A 19,690-nucleotide genomic window follows, 5' to 3' on the forward strand; every position below is an offset into this window, starting at 1 on the left:
TTAATGAATTTATATATTTACCTATCTATCTATCTATCTATCTATCTATCTATCTATCTATCTATCTATCTATCTTTGGCTGCCTTGGGTCTTGCTACTGCACACGGGCTTTGTCTAGTCATGGCAAGTGGGGGCGACTCTTCGTTGTGGTGCGCGGGCTTCTCATTGCAGTGGCTTCTCTTGTTGCAGAGCACAGGCTCTAGGCGCATGGGCTTCAGTAGTTGTGGCACACAGGCTCAGTAGTTGTGGCACACGGGCTTCATTGCTCCGCAGCATGTGGGATCTTCCTGGACCAGGGATTGAACCCGTGTCCCCTGCATTGGCAGGCGGATTCTTAACCACTGCAACACCAGGGAGGTCCTGGCTTTCCTTTTCTATTGGTTTTTCTCATAAAACTTTTTTCATCTGTGTTTGAGATTACCTCGTATCTTTCCTTTAATATCTGTAATTTCATTTTCAGCAATGTATATTCTGTTCCTTGCTTTTGTCTAATTTATTAGTTTCACTGATCTTCAATTTGTTTCCTTAGTTCTACAGTCTCCTTTTTCATTTCATTCTGTTGTTTTATCACCTTATCTTTGAGTCTTATTTTACCAAATTAATGTTGATATTAACTTGCTCCACAGCAGCACTGTCCCAAAGAACTTTCTGAGATGACAAAAATGTTATATGTATGCACTGTCCAATATGGTATCCACTAGTCATGTGTGGCTATTAAGCACTTGAAATGTGCCTGGTGTAACTGAAGAACTGAATTTCCTATTTTAATTAATTTAAAAATAAATACACGTATCCCCCACTTTTCAAAAGTTCGCTTTATGACACTTTGCTCTTACAAAACACCTATGTTAGTACCTATTTTTGCTAACTGAAGGGAATCCAAAGAAGATTTTTGCTTTTGTGAGAAAAGGTGAAAAATGAAAATATTATTCAGCATTTGTTTTACAGGAAGTTGTTACAGAGGCTTTATGTATAAAGCTATACATCTGACCACTACCCACCTCTACAGCTTCCCCCTATTCCGCTCATCCCTTCCGTTTATGCCTCTGCTGTTTATGCTCTAGCCACAGAGGCATTCTTTCAGAGGCATTCTTCAGGTCCTTAAATGTATCAAGCGGCATCCTCCTGCCTAAGGTCCTTGAAATGCTGTTCCTCTTGTGTGAAATGCTCTTTTCCCTTTCATTGCTTGGTTTATTACTCCTACTTAGCTTTCAAATCTCAACTCAAGTCTCACTTCCTCAGGGAAGCCTTCCCTGATCCTCAAAATCAGGCCAGTTCCCCTGTTATGTGTTTTTATAACACTACTTTTCATCCACTCCATTAATCACAGTATATAATTCACTCCACTTATCAAACATGTAATTATTTCATTCATGCTGCTTTTGCCACTAAATTCTAAACTCCATAAGGACAGAGACAATCCTTCCTCACAAGTATGGATGGGGAGTCATTAGAATAGTACTTAGGGGACTTCCCTGGTGGCGCAGTGGTTAAGAATCTGCCTGCCAATGCAGCGGACACGGGTTTGAGCCCTGGTCCAGGAAGTTCCCACATGCCGCGGAGCAACTAAGCCCATGCGCCACAACTACTGAGCCTGTGCTCTAGAGCCTGTGAGCCACAACTACTGAGCCTGCGTGCCACAACTACTGAAGACTACACACCTAGAGCCCGTACTCCACAACAAGAGAAGCCACCGCAATGAGAAGCCCGTGCACCGCAACAAATAGTAGCCCCATTCGCCGCAACTACAGAAAGCCCACGCGCAGGCTTAACCTAACACAGCCAAAAAATAAATATAGAAATAAATTTATTTTTTAAAAAAAAGAGTACTTAGCACAAAATACTCAATAAGTGTGGAATGAATGAATGGGTGGGGTGACCGAATAAATGACAGCTCATCTTTTGATACTAGATGAGACTAGGAATCCGACAGAAGGTTAAGAGGAAAACTGAGAGACTGCCAAGACAATACAATGAGGTAAAAGTCTTTTCAACAGGGCTTCCCTGGTGGCACAATGGTTGAGAGTGCGCCTGCCGATGCAGGGGACACGGGTTCGTGCCCCGGTCTGGGAAGATCCCACATGCCGCGGAGCGGCTGGGCCCGTGAGCCATGGCCGCTGAGCCTGCGCGTCCGGAGCCTGTGCTCCGCAAAGGGAGAGGCCACAACAGTGAGAGGCCCGCGTACCGCAAAAAAAAAAAAAAAAAGTCTTTTCAACAAATAGTGCTGAGACAACTGGATATACACATACAAAAAGATGAACTTGGGCCCTTACCTTACAGCATATACAAAAATAATTCAAAAAAAACTATTCAAGATGGATCAGTGAAGTAAATGTGAAAGCTAAAACTATAAAATTTTTACAAAAAAACAGGAGAAAATCTTTAAGACTTTGGGCTACACAAAAGATTTCTTAGATATGACACAAAAAACACAGTCCATTAAAAGTTTGATGAATCAGACATCATCAAAATTCAAAAATTTGCACTTCAAAGGAAAGCATTAAGAAGATGAAAAGAAGAAATATTTGCAAATCACATATCTGATAAGGATGTGTATCTAGAATATACAAAGAACTCTTACAACTCAACAAGAAGACAAACAACACAATAAAAAATTGACAAAAGATCTGAATAGACATTTCACCAAAGATATCCAAGTGGCAGGAAAAGATTCTCAACATCATTAGTCATTAGAGAAATGCAAATCAAAACCACATGGAGATACAACTTCACTAGGAAGATACCACCCACTTGAAAGACTATAATCGAAAAGACAGATAATAATAAATGTTGGTGAGCATGTAGAAAAATTTGAACCCTCATACATTGCTGGTAGGAATAGAAAACGATGCAGCCACTTTGGAAAGCAGCGTGGCAGTTCCTCAAATGTTAACCAGTTACCATATGACCTAGCAAAACCCAAGAGAAATGAAAACACAGACCTACACAAAAATGTGTACACAAATGTTTATAGTAGAATTATTCAGAATAGCCAAAAAGTGGAAACAACCCAAATGTCTATCAAATGATGAATGGATAAACAAAATGTGGTAAAATCAAACAATGGAATACTATCCAGCAATAAAAAAAGAATGAGGTGCTGATAGATGCTATAAGACAGATAAACCTTAAAACTATACTAAAAGGGCTTCCCTGGTGGCGCAGTGGTTGAGAGTCCGCCTGCCGATGCAGGGGACACAGGTTCGTGCCCCGGTCTGGGAAGATCCCGCATGCTGCGGAGCGGCTGGGCCCGTGAGCCATGGCCGCTGAGCCTGCACGTCCGGAGCCTGTGCTCCCCAACGGGAGAGGCCACAACAGTGAGAGGCCCGCGTACCGCAAAAAAAACAAAAAAAACAAAAAAAACAAAAAAAAACAAAAAAAACAAAAAAAAAACAAAAAAAACACAACTATGCTAAAAGAGGGACTTTCCTGGTGGTCCGGTGGTAAAGAATCCACCTCCCAATGCAGGGGACACAGGTTCAATCTCTGGTTGGGGAACTACGATCCCACATGCCGCAGGGCAACTAAGTCCACATGCCACAACTACAGAGCCCACGAGCCCTGGAGCCTGCACACCACAACTAGAGAAAAACCCACATGCCACAACTAGAGAGAAGCCCACGCGCCGCAACAAAAAGCCCACGCCTCAATGAAAGATCCTGCACGCCTCAACAAAAGATCCTGCATGCCTCAACAAAGACCCCACGTACTTCAACTAAGACCCAACGCAGCAAAAATAAATTAATTTTTTAAAAAAAACTATGCTAAAAGAAAAATGCCAATATAAAAGACCACATATTTTATGATTCTATTTATATGAAATGTTCAAAAAGTGCAAATTTGTGGAGATTTGCCTGGGGATAAGGGTAGAAACAAGGATTAAATGTAAGTAGCCATGAGGAATCTTACAGGAATGATGAAAATGTTCTAAAACTGAATTATGGTGATATTTTACACAACTCAATAAACTTATTAAAAATTATTAAACTGTAAATTTTAAATGTGTAGATTTTATAAAATGTAAATTATACCTCAGTAAAGCTAAACTTTTTTTAAAAAAACTAGGGGAGTTGTGGAGTGCACACAGGATAGCCAAGATAATGGTTTTAGACTTGCTCAGTCTGTTAATGAGAGAGCCAGGTGTCCTGAAAAATTAGAAAGTTGATAAAAATATTGGACTACAGAGACCCAATAATACAGATTTTTGGAGTCACCAGAAAGACATGACAAAGGGACTTTCCGACATATCTTCAACACACCCTGAAAAGATCTTCACTTGACTATGCTAATTCTCTATTTTTCCTTTTCTAAGTTCTTCAACAAATAGTCTATCCATTGCTTCCATTTCTTCTTCCACCCCATACTTTTTTTAATCTCCTAAAGTCTGTGTTCCTTTCTTACCTTATTGTTGAAGCTATTCTCTCAACTCACTTATGATACCCTATTTTCAAAACTAATGGCCCTTTTTCTGTTTCCATTCTTTTTAACTCATCTAAAAAAAAAAGCCCTGTCAAACTCCCATGCTTGAAATTCATCTCTTAGCTTATACAACCTTATACTATTTCTGGTCCTCTTCCCACTTCTCTGCTTCTGTTTTCTTTACCAAATCCTTTCACCTCCTACCCCCACTCATATCTTATCAAAATAAGGGAGAACCTATGCTCCCAAAATAAGAGAGAATTTGGTTTTCATTTCTTCTCACTTACAAAATCCATTTTATTTATTAACCCCAACCCACTGCAAGTCACCATGATTTCTCCATCTCCATTAATTGTCCTTATGGCATTTTTCAGGTCTTTGTTCTACTTCCCCAATTAAAAAATAAATTCAGAGAACATTAACTTGGTTTTTTCAATTTTGTAAACACTGAAAGCAACCAATGCATTATTATATGTACAATAAATGAAATTCAGTACCTGTTTCTGACTCATCAAAAAATGACTTCCCTGGTGGCTCAGTGGTTAAGAATTCACCTGCCAATGCAGGGGACACGGGTTCGAGCCCTGGTCCGGGAAGATCCCACATGCCATGGAGCAACTAAGCCCATGCACCACAACTACTGAGCTCTAGAGCCCGCGAGCCACAACTACTGAGTCCATGTGCCACAACTACTGAGCCTGCGTGCCTACAGCCCGTGCTCTGCAACAAGAGAGGCCACCGCCATGAGAAGCCCGCGCACCGCAACGAAGAGTAGCCCCCCCCCCCCGGGGCTTCCCTGGTGGCGCAGTGGTTGAGAGTCCGCCTGCCGATGCAGGGGACACGGGTTCGTGCCCCGATCCCGGAAGATCCCACATGCCGCGGAGCGGCTGGGCCCGCGAGCCATGGCCGCGGAGCCTGTGTGTCCGGAGCCTGTGCTCTGCAACGGGAGAGGCCACAGCAGTGAGAGGCCCGCGTACAGCAAAAAAAAAAAAAAAAAAAAAAAAAAAAAAAAAAAAAAAAAAAAAAAAAAAAAAAAGAGTAGCCCCCGCTCCTTGCAACTAGAGAAAGCCCACGCGCAGCAATGAAGACCCAACGCAGCCAAAAATAAATAGACAAAAAATAAATTAATTAAAAAAAAAATTACTAGGATCATCCTAAGATCCTTGGGAAGATATTTTGATCCAGCTTGGAAACTGTATTTTAAACATAATTAGAAACCTAAGAACTTTGTACGATTCTTTTCATATACACACTTAAAGTTGTAATAAACTTTCCTGGCAGGAATTTATGCCCAGATGACTAAAGATATTCAAGCTAAAAATGTTAAAGTTCTACAAAGCAAATTTAAATTCCTCTAGGTTTCTAAAATTTGGAATCACAAAGCACAAAACTATAAATCTCAAGTGACATCTCGAAACACATGGCTCTAGGCTATTCTTTCGCAGACTATTTGCTTCAAATGTTAATATCTTCAAAACAATTAATAATAACTTACCAAATCCCAAAGCCCAACTTGTCCAGATCTGGCCCCAGCTGCCACCAAAGTTCTAATTTCTGATGGGTGGAGAGCCATTGAGAATATTGGGCCTTTGGTAACTTTATAAACAGTATCTTCACTAATGATCATGCCATTTAAATTGGCTTTGTAGCTAAGAAGATTAAAAGGTTAAATTTAGAAGCAAAACCAAACTCAGTAGTCAAAACAAGTAAAAGATGATTCGAAAAAGTAAAATCACAATTAGTAAATGTGGGAAAATATTCAACTTCCTGGCAACGAAGGAAATAAAATTGAACAATGGGGTACTATTTTTCACTTATAAAAGCTAGGAGGCTGCAGTTAAACATACATTCATATATATTGCTAACAGCAGAGTAAATTCACTTAAGATTTTCAGAAATTTTTAAAAAAGATTTTGGAAAACAATCCAGCATGTCCTAAAAGCCATGAAAATGTCCATAATATTTGACACATTAATCCCAATTCTGGAATCTATCCTAAGGAAATAATCCCCTATCACAATATAAACTTCAACAAACACACATACAAACACTCAAAACTAAATAGAAAACAATTCCAAATACCAAAGGAGTAAGAGGAGGTTAAGTAAATTCTACCTGCTAAATCAAATATTATGCAATTATTCAATAAATTTAAAGACTCTAGTAACATGCAACCACAATGTTAACAGAAAAGCATAATGCAAAACTGTACATATATTAGAACATAACAAAGTAAAAATGTATGTGATTTCACTCATTTATTAAACACTGAATGAATATATACTATGTGAAATGCACTGTTCTGGTTATTGAGACAAAATCCATGCATTCATGAAGCTTATATCCTAGTGGTATTGCATATGGTGATACACGAAAGGAAATATACAAAAACAACAGTTGTTAGGGTAGAAATATGATGGATAATTTTTCTCACCTCATTTTCAAATTTCCTGTAATGGTATAGTCTTTAAGTTATAAAGATCTCAGAAAATGTAAAACAAAGGCAAGGAATTTTAACTCACCTTTTAATGCTAGATAACTCCTTCTCAGTGTTTTTACTTCTTGTCTGAAACAATGGGAGAAACCAAAGCACTAAGTTAATATATGTACTAAAATTTGCTTAACAGATGATTCTAAAAGCTTGGGCTTACCCTCCCAAGTGATATCTTGCTCACTTCTGCCCAAGTCTGCAGAAATCCTTTAAATAGTTCACTGTTATCATCTCGATTTTCAGAAGTCATTTCTAAAGGCCCAGGAGGTAACAAAGGCTGTTATAAAAAATAAGAAAAAAAAGTTGGTTGTCGCTCTGCCCTAAAATGTAAGCTTAAGATTTCTTACTACTTTACTTTCAATACCAACAACAGTGGTGACACATAGTTAACATTCAAAAACAGTTGTTCAATGAATGAATGCCAAGTATCCTGTAAAGTAATAACATGTATTATCTCATTTAATCCCCTTAATAATCCAGTGAATGAGATAGCACATTATAAAGACAGTGGAATGAAACTTAGAGAAGTTAATTTGTCCAAAGTTACACTGTCAATACCTGAAGCTGCTGGGAATTGACTCAGATCAGTTCAATTTCACACCTCAAAGTTATTACTCTATGTCAGTGTTTTTTATTTTTTATTTTTTTAATTGAAGTATAGTTGATTTACAATGCTGTGTCCATCTCTGCTGTACAGCAAAGTGACTCAGTTATACACATATAGACATTCTATTTTTATATTCTTTTCCATTATGGTTTATCACAGGATACTGAATATAGTTCCCTGTGCTATACAGTAGTACCTTGCTGTTTACCCATCCTATATATAATAGTTTACATCTGCTAACCCCAAACTCCCAGTCCTTCCCTCCCCCACTGCCCCCCCTTGGCAACCACAAGTCTGTTCTCTATTTCTGTGAGTTTCTGTTTTGTAGATAGGTTCGTTTGTGCCACATTTTAAGATTCCACATATTAAGTGATATCATATGATATTTGTCTTTCTCTTTCTGTATGTCAGTGTTTTTTAAATCACAGGTTGTAACCCATAGGTCGTGAAATCATTTTAATACATTACAACCAACAGTGTGTTTTAGTGAATGAGAAAAGAACAGACTAGGAAATACAAAAGCGTATCACATGTAGTAAGGATAAGTATCATTTCACAAAAGTTTTGTTTCAGTTGTGTGTGTGTGTGTGTGTGTGTGTGTGGCATGGGTTCAATGTAAATGTATTTCTTATCATGGATGGATGGAGGCTTCAAAAAAATTTGAGGGCTTCCCTGGTGGCGCAGTGGTTGAGAGTTCGCCTGCCGATGCAGGGGACACAGGTTCGTGCCCCAGTCCGGGAGGATCCCACATGCTGCAGAACAACTGGGCCCGTGAGCCATGGCCGCTGAGCCTGAGCGTCCGGAGCCTGTGCTCTGCAACCGGAAAGGCCACAACAGTGAGAGGCCCACGTACCACAAAAACAAAAAAAAAAAAAAAAAAAAAAAAATTTGAAAGCTACTCTTCCCCTAGCAACTTAATTTGCAATTAGCTCTCAAAGCACCAGGCTAATCTTCCAATTTATAATTAAGCACTTAGATACAAAGTATTAAAAACAGTAGGTGCTCCTGAATAAAAAATATACTCATAATCTTATTTAGACAATAAATTTGGTAAATAAAACTCTTTCCACTCACTGATAGCATAAAATTAAACTACAGTAAGAGAACCCCATCACTACTGACATATATTATTTATTACTAATAATATTAATAACTACCATTTATTGCTTACTAAGTCCTTAATATAATGTAAGAAACTTTATAGATACTATTTCATTTATCCCTCACAACACCTCTTTGAGAGGTTTCTGCTAGTGTTGCCATTTTAAAAATGGGGAAACTGGGGCTCAGAAAGACTAAGGAATTTACCCACAATCCCACACAGGGTAAGTCTGCAGAAATATAGAATCCAAGCCAGTCTTTTATGAGTTTGAAATCTTACTCATTAAACCATACAACCATACAACAAAGTATTAAATTAATGAAGTACAAATTAAACATAATTTAATGAATTTTTACTCTACTTTCAAACACTTCAAATTTTTTAGTATTTTATTGGTTAATATATTGTATTTGCACTCTTTCTTACATTTTCATCTGCTACTAATATTGGCTGGGTTGGAGTTGCTGGTAATGAAACTCCTGAAGGATCAACTTTTAGTAATCGCATTGACCTTCTACATCCAGTCTCATTTTCTTTCTTCTTAGGCTTCTTTCTAAAGGAGTGGGGGAAAACATCATGTTATACTCATAAAAGTTATATGTATTTATTAATATCAAGGAGATAACGTCTAGTAATCTATCTCACAGATATATTCACACATTGCAAAGATGTATATACATGGCTACACTGATTTTTTATTTTTCTTCGTCACACTGCGCAGCATGTGGAACTTTCCCAACCCAGGATCAAACCCGTGCCCCCTGCCATGGAAGCACGGAGTCTTAACCACTGGACCACCAGTGAAGTCCCTACACTGATTTTAATTAAAAGCCTGGAAACATCATAAATGTTCATCATGGGGAGGTGAGGGGTGTTAAATAAATTATGACATACATATCTAGCAGAATATTATGCAGTCATAAAAAAAGAAATAGATTTTTGTGTGCTGATATGACATGAACTCTAAGATACAAGAAGCAAAAACAAGGTCCAGTACATGTTGAATATGGTTCCATTTGCTTTTTTACAAAATATATACACATACATTTGTAATTGCTGAGATTACCTATGGAAGAATACACATGAAACTATTAACAGTGGTTTCCTCTAGGGAAAAGGCCTGGAGAACTAAGGTCCAGGATAGGAAAGAGACTTAAATGTTTCATTGCATTGCCTTCCATATAGTTTACTTTTTTAAATCATATACATATCCTACTTTTTTTTGTTTTTTTTGTTACGCGGGCCTCTCACTGTTGTGGCCTCTCCTCTTGCGGAGCACAGGCTCCGGATGCACAGGCTCAACGGCCATGGCTCACGGGCCCAGCCACTCCGCGGCATGTGGGATCCTCCCAGACCGGGGCACAAACCCACGTCCCCTGCCTCGGCAGGCAGACTCTCAACCACTGCGCCACCAGGGAAGCCCATATCCTACTTTTTTATGCATAATTTTTTTATTTTAAAAAAGTAGTTCAGAACTTCCAGTTTCCAGTTCCAAATTTAAAGAGCTTGAAAGTCACTGCACTGTCTTATCAAGTAAAAAGCTGAACAGACTAAAAAATCAACTCTTCTAGGATCCTTAAGAGAAATGAGGGCACAGTAGAAACTGCTGAGCCTAATACTGGAGAGACAGACAGGCAAATGCAAGAAGTCATGGCTTATTGGAGCAGACTTAGAAATGGAAACCATCATGGGAACCAGCACCAGGGTAGGAAAGCCTGAACTGTAATTGACCAATTGCTGGGGGTTCAGTGTACACAAGTCTGAGAGTTAAAAACTCCAGGGAAAACTAGACAGCTACATGTAAAATAATGGAACTAGAACATTTTCTTACACCATATACAAAAACAGACTCAAAATGGATTACAGGCTTTAATGTAAGACCTGAAACCATAAAACTCCTAGAAGAAAACACAGGTACTACACTCTTTGACATTGGTCTTAGCAATATTTTTTGGATGTGTCTCCTCAGGCAAGAGCAACAAAAGTAAAGAATAAACAAATGGGACCTAATCAAACTTAAAAACTTTTGCAAAACAAAGGAAACCATCAACAAAATGAAAAGGCAACTGACTGAAGGGAAGAAGATTTGTGCAAATGATTTGTCCAATAACAGATTAATATCCAAAATAGATAAACAGCTCATATAACTCAACATCAAAAACAAAAAAAATCTGATTAAACAATGGGTAGAGGACCCAAAGAAGACATAGAGATGGCCAACAGGCACAAATGAAAAGATTAGATCATCAGGGAAATACAAATGAAAACCACATTGAGATATCACCTCACACCTGTGAGAATGGCTATCATCAGAAAGACCACAAATAACAAGTGTTGGCAAGGATGTGGAGAAAAGGGAACCTCTGTACACTGTTGGTGGGAATGTAAATTTGTGCAGCTACTGTGGAAAACAGTATAAATGTTCCTCAAAAGACTAAAAATAGAACTACCATATTATCCAGCAATTCCACTCCTGGGAATTTATGCAAAGAAAAGAAAAACACTCGTTCAAAAAGACACATGCAGGACTTCCCTGGTGGTGCAGTGGTTAAGAATCTGCCTGCCAGTGAAAGGGACACGGGTTCGAGCCCTGGTCTGGGAATATCCCACATACCGCGGAGCAACTAAGCCCATGCACCACAACTGACCCTGTGCTCTAGATCTTGTGAGCCACAACTACTGAGCCTGCGCGAAACAACTACTGAAGCCCATGCACCCTAGAGCCCGTGCACTGCAAGTATTGAGCCCATGCACCACACCTACTGAAGCCCGCGTGCTCTAGGGCCTGCATGCCACAACTACTGAGCTCGTGTGCTGCAACTACCAAAGCCCGTGTACCTAGAGCCCATGCTCCACAACAAGAGAAGCCACCGCAATGAGAAGCCCACACACCGCAACAAAGAGTGGCCCTCGCTCACTGCAACTAGAGAAAACCTGCACACAGCAACAAAGACCCAGTGCAGCCAAAAAGAAAAAAAAAAATACATGCACCCCAATGTTCATAGCAGCATTTTTTTTATAATAGACAAGATATGGAAGCAACCTAAAAGTTCATCAACAGATGAATGGATAAAGAAGATGTGGTATATATATATATATATATATACACATACATACATACAATGTAATACTACATAGCCATAAAAAAGTGAAGTTTTCCCATTTGCAACAACATGACTGAAACTGGAGGCTTAGTGAAATAAATCAGACAGAAAAAGATAAATACTGTATGTTATCACCTACATGTGGAATCTAAAGCATAAAACAAATGAATGAATATAACAAAACAGAAACAGACTCACAGATATAGAGAACAAACTAGTGGTTACCAGTAGGAGAGGGAAGAGGGGAGGGGCAAGACAGGGGTAGGAGGTTAAGAGGTACAAACCACTTTGTACAAAATAAATAAGCTACAAGGATATATTTATAGCACAGGGAATACAGCCATCATTTTATTTATTTATTTTTCAGTACGCGGACCTCTCACTGTTGTGGCCTCTCCCGCCGCAGAGCACCGGCTCCGGACGAGCAGGCTCAGCGGCCATGGCTCACAGGCCCAGCCACTCCGCGGCATGTGGGGTCTTCCCGGACCGGAGCACGAACCCGCGTCCCCTGCATCGGCAGGCAGACTCTCAACCACTGCGCCACCTGGGAAGCCCCAGACATCATTTTATAGTAACTATAAATGGAGTATAATCTATAAAAGTTTTAAATCACCATGTTGTACACCTGAAAATAATATAATATTGTAAATCAACTACACTTAAACTGTACTGCTATGAAACCTAATATGAAGACCAAAAATTTGAAATGATCTCTGGCCCACAGCCTTAAAAAGACTGTAACCAGTACCTTTTAACTTAAATGTTACCACTTTAGCTTAACAATGAGGTATAAAGCACAACCAAGTATACTTGTTATACACTTGGTTAAATACTGGTTAAATTTACCAAAGATTCCTCCAGAAGTCTTTGGTAAATTTAACAGTCTTTATTAACTTTTATAGTATTAAAATATTATAAGTAATGTGCCAATTTCAAAGTCCTCTAAATCTTTTGTCACAAAGATATTTATAGCACTGTAAACAGAACTAAAGCCTGATATCGTATATTATTAAAACTGACATTTATCTCCAAAAGAATTTGACCTATGGTGACTGAACTCTGAAAAAAGTAAAAAGACTGGTAGTTGGAGAAAAGTAGATCTCTCACATTACTTAGTCAATGGCAGTTCCATTGTAATTTAGCCTTAATCTTTTTGCTGAAATGATCTAAATAACAAAAGATCCATAATAAAAATATTTTTAAAAAAAGAAATGAGCTATTAAGCCATGAAAAGACATGGGGGAAACTTAAATGCATATTACTAAAAAAAGCAGCCAACCTGAATGAGACTACATACTGTATGATTCCAAATACATGACTGACATTCAGGAAAAGGCAAAACTATGGAGGCAAAAATGATCAGTGATTGCAAGGGGTGAGGGTGATAAGGGATGAAAAGGCAGAGCACAGAGGATTTTAGGGCAGTGAAATACTCTGTACATTATAATGATAGATATATGTTATTATACGTTTGTACAAACCCAAAGAATGAACAACACCAAGAGTGAACCCTAAGGTAAACTACAGATCTGGGGTGATTATGATGTATCAAGCTAGGTTCATCCTTGGTAACAAACGTACCACTCTGGTGAGTGATTCTGATAATGGGAGAAGCTATGCATGTGTTGGGCAGGAGATGGAAATCTCTGTAAATTACTCTCAATTTTGCTGTGAAACTAAAACTGCTCTAAAAATAAAATCTTAAAAAAAAAGAAACCTCAAGGGGGCCTCACCCCCACAATTTTGTAAGATTTATATCCAGGAGCTTGACCAGGCCCTCAAAGTAAATATCAGAGAAAAATCTCCTCATGCTTCTAGCAGGGGGAGGAGAAAAGGAAGAGTTTTGAAATAGGCCAGAGCACTCTGTTCTTCTTAACAGGTCTGCCCTCAGGAGAAATAAGTTAACCAGAGCCTAACCTGCTAGGATATTGTCAGAGGCTAACTAACCTGGGGAAGGGAAATACCCAACAGCAGCCCACTCTTGCCATCTTCTCCAACCTAAGGAGAGGAAAAAACTAAAACACTTGTGAAGTTCACAATCCAAAGACATAGGTTCAGTCAGAGACTGAGAACTAATAACAAGACTACAGAATGCTCCCCTCCCCCAACATCTCACCACCACATTGCTAAAGACCTATTTATAACAGTTACTTTTTCTTGGTACATCACGTCCAGTTATCAAGAAAAAATTACAAGACACACTGAAAAGCAAAAAACACAATTTAAAGAAACAGAGCAGGGCTTCCCTGGTGGTGCAGTGGTTGAGAGTCCACCTGCTGATGCAGGGGACACGGGTTCGTGCCCCAGTCTGGGAAGATCCCACATGCCGCGGAGCAGCTAGGCCCGTGAGCCATGGCCGCTGTGCCTGCGCTCCACAACGGGAGAGGCCACAACAGTGAGAGGCCAGCGTACCGCAAAAAAAAAAAAAAAAAAAAAAAAAGAAACAGAGCATGCTTCAAAACCAGACATGGCAGAAATGTTGAAATTATCACACTAAGAATTTAAAACAACTGTGATTAACATGCTAAGGGCTCCAATGGATAAAATAGACACCATGAAAGAACAGATAAGCGATGTCAACAGAGGGATGTAAATACTAAGAAAGAATGAAAAAGAAATGCCAGAGATCAAAAACACTATAATAGAAATGAAGAATGCCTTTGATGGGCTCAGTAATAGACTAGACATGGCTGAGGAAAGAATCTCTGACCTTGGGGATATCTCAATAGGAGTCTCTAAAACTGAAAAGCAAGGAGAAAAAGACAAAAAACAGAACAGAATAACCAAGAACGTAGATAACAAAAAAGTATAACATATAAATAATGGGAATACGAGAAGAAAAAAGTAATAGAAGAAATATTTGAAATAATAACTGAAAATTCCCCCCAAATTAGTGTCAGACACCAAACCACAGATCTACAAAGCTCAGAGAACATCAAGCTAGATAAATGCAAAAACAAAAATGAAAACAAACAAACAAAATCTACAACTAGGCAATTCATTTCCAAACTACAGAAAAATTAAAGATAAAATCCTGAAAGGAACCAGAAGGAAAAACCACTTTACCTACAGAGAACAAAGATAGAAATTAAATCTATCTTCTCAGAAACCATGCAGGCAAGGAGAGAGTGAAAATATTTAAAGTGTTGAGAGAAAAGAAAAACCCAACCTAGAATTCTGTACCCTGGGAAGTTATCCATCAAAGGAAAAGCAAATTAGGAACTTCTGAGACAGTGAACACGGAGAGATGCTAGAAGAGTGATGCTCTCAGAGAGAGATGGAAGCTCCGTGCCCTTTCCCCATGCCTTGCATGATGCATCTATCCCATCTGGCTGTTCCTGAGTCATATCCATTGTAATAAACAGCACAAGGTGAATGGTGCTCTTGAGAACCTTCTGTGATTACTACTCACACCTTTTCCAGGGACACTTTCTTAAAAGGACCAACAAGCATCCAGTTTACTCAGATATAATCCCAGATTCATGGAGTTGTTGCTGACCAGATTACACCTGTCTCACTAAGACTGGAGTTTCCAGACAAAAAGACAAGATGGCAGAGTAGAAGGAAGTGAGCTCACCTCCTCTTACGTAAACACCAAAATCACAACTAACTGCTGAACAACCATCAACAAAAACACGCTGGAAGCTGCGAAAAGATACCCTACATCCAAAGACAAAGAAGAAGCCGCAAGGAGCTGGTACAACAGGCACAATCGCAGTAAAATCAAATCCCATACCTGCCAGGTGGATGACTAACAAACTGGAAAATACTTATACCACATAAGTTCTCCCACAGGAGGGAGAACCCCACATCAGCATCTACAGCCTGGGTTTCTGGCAACAGGAGAAGAAGTCCCCAGAGAACCTGGCTTTGAAGGCCAGTTTGATCGCAGGAATTCCACAGGACTGGGGAAACAGAAATTCCACTCTTGGAGGGCACACACAAGGTCTCATGCGCACCAGGACTCAGGGAAAAAAGCAGTGACCTCATAAGAGACTGTACCAGGCCTACCTGCCAATAATGGAGGGTCTCCATTGGAGGCAGGGGTGGCTGTGGCTCACTGCAGGGACAAAGACACTGGCGGCAGTAGTTCTGGGGAGTACTCATCAGTGTGAGCCTTCTTGGAGGCCACCAATGTCGTACCAAGACCTGGCCCCACCCAACAACCTGAAGCTTCCATTACTGGGACCCCATGGCCAAACAATCAACAGGGCGGGACACAGCCCCACCCATCAGCAGACAGGCTACTTAAAGTCTTCCTGAGCACACAGCTGCCCACTAAACACACAGCATGACCCAGCCCTGCCAAACAGAGGGACAAGACCCAGCTCCACACCCCAGTGGGCAGTAACCAGTCCCTCCCACCAGAAAGCCTGCACAAGCCTCTTAGACAGCCTCATCCACCAGGGAGCAGGCAGCAGAAGGAAGAAGAAATACAACCCTGCAGCCTGCATAATGGACACCACGATCACAGGAAGTTAGACAAAATGAGACAGCAGAGAAACATATCCCACACTAAGGAACATGATAAAAGCCCAGAAGAACAATTAAATGAAGTGGAGAAAGGCAATCTACCTGAAAAAGAATTCATAGTAATGATAGTATAGATGATCCAAGATCTCAGAAAAAGAATGGAGGTACAGATTCAGAAGATACAAGAAATGTTTAATGAAGACCTAGAATAACTAAACAACAAACAAAAAGAAATGAACAATACAATAACTAAAATGAAAAATACACTAGAAGGGCGCTTCCCTGGTGGCGCAGTTGTTGAGAGTCCACCTGCCGATGCAGGGGACGCGAGTTCGTGCCCCGGTCCGGGAAGATCCCACATGCTGCGGAGCGGCTGGGCCCGTGAGCCATGGCCGCTGAGCCTCTGCGTCCGGAGCCTGTGCTCTGCAACGGGAGAGGCCGCAACAGTGAGAGGCCCGTGTACCAAAAAAAAAAAAAACTACATCTACATGTGGAACAATTCCTATAGAATACATACTGAACACTGGCAGAAGACCTCAGACTTCCCAAAAGGCAAGAAACTCCCCACATACCTGGGTAGGGCAAAAGAGAAAAGGATAAGCAAAGACAAAAAAATAGGGACGGGACCTGTACCTCTGGGAGGGAGCTGTGAAGGAGGAAAAGTTTCCACACACTAGGAAGCCCCTTCACTGGTGGGGATTGGGGGGAAGCTTCGGCGCCACGGAGGAGAGCAGAGCAACAGGAGTGGAGAGGGCAAAGCGGAGAGATTCCTGCACAGAGGATCGGTGCTGACAGCACTCACCAGCCTGAGAGGCTTGTCTGCTCACACACCAGGGTGGGTTGGGGCTGGGAGCTGAGGCTCAGGCTTCAGAGTTAAGATCCCAGGGAGAGGACTGGGGTTGGCTGTGTGAACACAGCTTGAAGGGGGCTAGTGCACCACAGCTAGCCGGAAGGGAGTCCAGGAAAAAGTCTGGACCTGCCTAAAAGGCAAGAGACCATTGTTTCAGGGTGCGCGAGGAGAGACGATTCAGAGCACCGCCGAAACGAGCTCCAGAGACAGGTGTGAGCCGTGGCTATCAGCAGGGACACCAGAGACGGGTATGAAACGCTAAGGCTGCTACTGCAGCCATCAAGAAGCCTGTATGCAAACACAGGTCACTATCCATCCCTCCCCTCCTGGGAGCCTGTGCAGCCCACCACTGTAGGGTCCCGTGATGCAGGGACAACTTCCATGGGAGAACACATGGCATGACTCACGCTGTTGCAATATCACACCAGCCTCTGCCACCAAAGGCTCTCCCCGCATTCTGTACCACTCCCTCCCCCCAGTCTGAATGAGCCAGAGCCCCCTAACCAGCCGCTCCTTTAACCTGTCCTGTCTGAGTGGGGAAGAGATGCCCTCAGGAGAGCTACACGCAGAGACGGGGCCAAATCCAAAGCTGAACCTCAGGAGCTGTGCGAACAAAGAAGAGAAAGGGAAATTTCTCCCAGCAGCCTCAGGAGCAGCGGATTAAATCTCCACAGTCAACTCGGTGTACACTGTATCTGTGAAATACCTGAAGGGACAACAAATCATCCCAAAACTGACACAGTGGACTTTGGGAGCAACTGTAGACTTGGGGTTTGCTTTCAGTATCTCATTTGTTTCTGGTTTTACGTTTATCTTAGTTTAGTATTTACAGCTTATTATAACTGGTAGATTTGCTTACTGATTTGGTTGCTCTCTTCCTTTTTACATTTTATATATATAACTTTTTTTCCCTTTTTCTCTTTTTGTGAGTGTGTATGTGTATGCTTCTTTGTGTGATTTTGTCTGTATAGCTTTGCTTTTGCCATTTTTCCTAGGGTTCTGACTGTCCGTTTTGTTTTTGTTTTGTTTTTTAGTATACTTTTTAGCGCTTGCTATCATTGGTGGATTTGTTTTTTGGTTTGGTTGCTCTCTTCTTACTCTCTCCTTTTTTTAATTACTTTTAATTTTTAAAATTTGTTTCTATTTTACTAACTTTATTTTACTTTACTTATTTTTTCTTTCCTTTCTTTCATTCTTTTTCTCCCTTTTCTTCTAGGCCATGTGGCTGACAGGGTCTTGGTGCGCGGGCCAGGTGTCAGGCCTGAGCCTCTAGGTGGGAGAGCGGAGTTCAGGACACTGGTCCACCAAAGACCTCCCAGCCCCACGTAACATCAAACGACAAAAGCTCTCCCACAGATCTCCATCTCAACGTTAAGAACCAGTTCCACTCAACGAACAGCAAGCTACAGTGCTGGACATCCTATGGCAAACAACTAGCAACACAGGAACACAACCCCACCAATTAGCAGAGAGGCTGCCTAAAATAATAATAAGGTCACAGACACCCCAAAACACACCACCGGACATGGTCCTGCCCACCAGAAAGACAAGATCCAGCCTTATCCAACAGAACACAGGCACCAGTCCCCTCCACCAAGAAGCCTACACAACCCACTGAACCAACCTTACTGACTGGGAGCAGACAAAAAAACAATGGGAACAACGAACCTGCAGCCTGCAAAAAGGACACCATGAACAGTAAGTTAAGCCAAAATGAGAAGGCACAGAAATACAAAGCAGATGAAGGAGCAAGGGTAAAAACCCACCAGACAAAACAAATGAAGAGGAAACAGGCAGTCCACCTGAAAAAGAATTCAGAGTAATAATAGTAAAGATGACCCAAAATAATGGAAATAGAATGGAAAAAATACAAGAAATGTTTAACAAGGAACTAGAAGAACTAAAGAGCAAACAAACAAGGAAAAACAACACAATAAATGAAATTTAAAAAACTCTCTGGAAGGAATCAATAGCAGAATAACTGAGGCAGAAGAATGGATAAGTGACTTGGAAGATAAAATAGTGGAAATAACTACCACAGAGCAGAATAAACAGAAAAAAATGAAAAGAATTGAGGACAATCTCAGAGACCTCTGGGACAATATTAAACACGCCAACATTTTAATTATACAGGTCCCAGAAGAAGAAGAGGAAAAAAAAAAAAAGGGGGACTGAGAAACTAATAAGAACCTGCTAGGGCTTCCCTGGTGGCGCAGTGGTTGAGAGTCCTCCTGACGATGCGGGGGACAAGGGTTCGTGCCCCGGTCCGGGAGGATCCCACATGCCGCGGAGCGGCTGGGCCCGTGAGCCGTGGCCGCTGGGCCTGTGCGTCCGGAGCCTGTGCTCCACAACGGGAGAGGCCACAACGGTGAGAGGACCACGTACCGCAAAAAAAAAAAAAAAAAAAAAAAAAAGAACCTGCTGTATAAAAAATAAAATAAAATAAAATTCAAAAATTCCAAAAAAAAAAATAAATACAAAGAAAAAATATTAAAAGTAGCAAGGGAAGAGCAACAACATACAAGGGAATCCCCATAAGGTTAACAGCTGATCTTCCAGCAGAAACTCTGCAAGCCAGAAGGGAGTGGCAGGACATATTCGAAGTGAAGAAAGGGAAAAACCTACAACCAAGATTACTCTACCC

The 19,690-nt window shown here is 40.8% G+C and overlaps 1 protein-coding gene across 2 annotated transcripts in view; it reads right to left on the reverse strand.

Moving 5' to 3' along the window:
- Positions 1-19,690, reverse strand: part of WDR76 (WD repeat domain 76) — a gene marked incomplete at its 5' end in the record, with an annotated part of 70,737 nt that overhangs the window by 25,361 nt on the left and 25,686 nt on the right. For both annotated transcript variants that reach the window (XM_079700526.1, XM_079700525.1), the window contains 4 exons: positions 5,915-6,068; positions 6,942-6,985; positions 7,086-7,187; positions 9,046-9,172. In XM_079700526.1, the coding sequence (XP_079556652.1) occupies positions 5,915-6,068; positions 6,942-6,985; positions 7,086-7,187; positions 9,046-9,172 (427 nt within the window). The remainder of the gene's footprint in view (positions 1-5,914; positions 6,069-6,941; positions 6,986-7,085; positions 7,188-9,045; positions 9,173-19,690) is intronic.

This window comes from Hyperoodon ampullatus, assembly GCF_949752795.1.
Source record: "Hyperoodon ampullatus genome assembly, chromosome: 3".
NCBI classification, from domain to species: Eukaryota; Metazoa; Chordata; class Mammalia; order Artiodactyla; family Ziphiidae; genus Hyperoodon; species Hyperoodon ampullatus.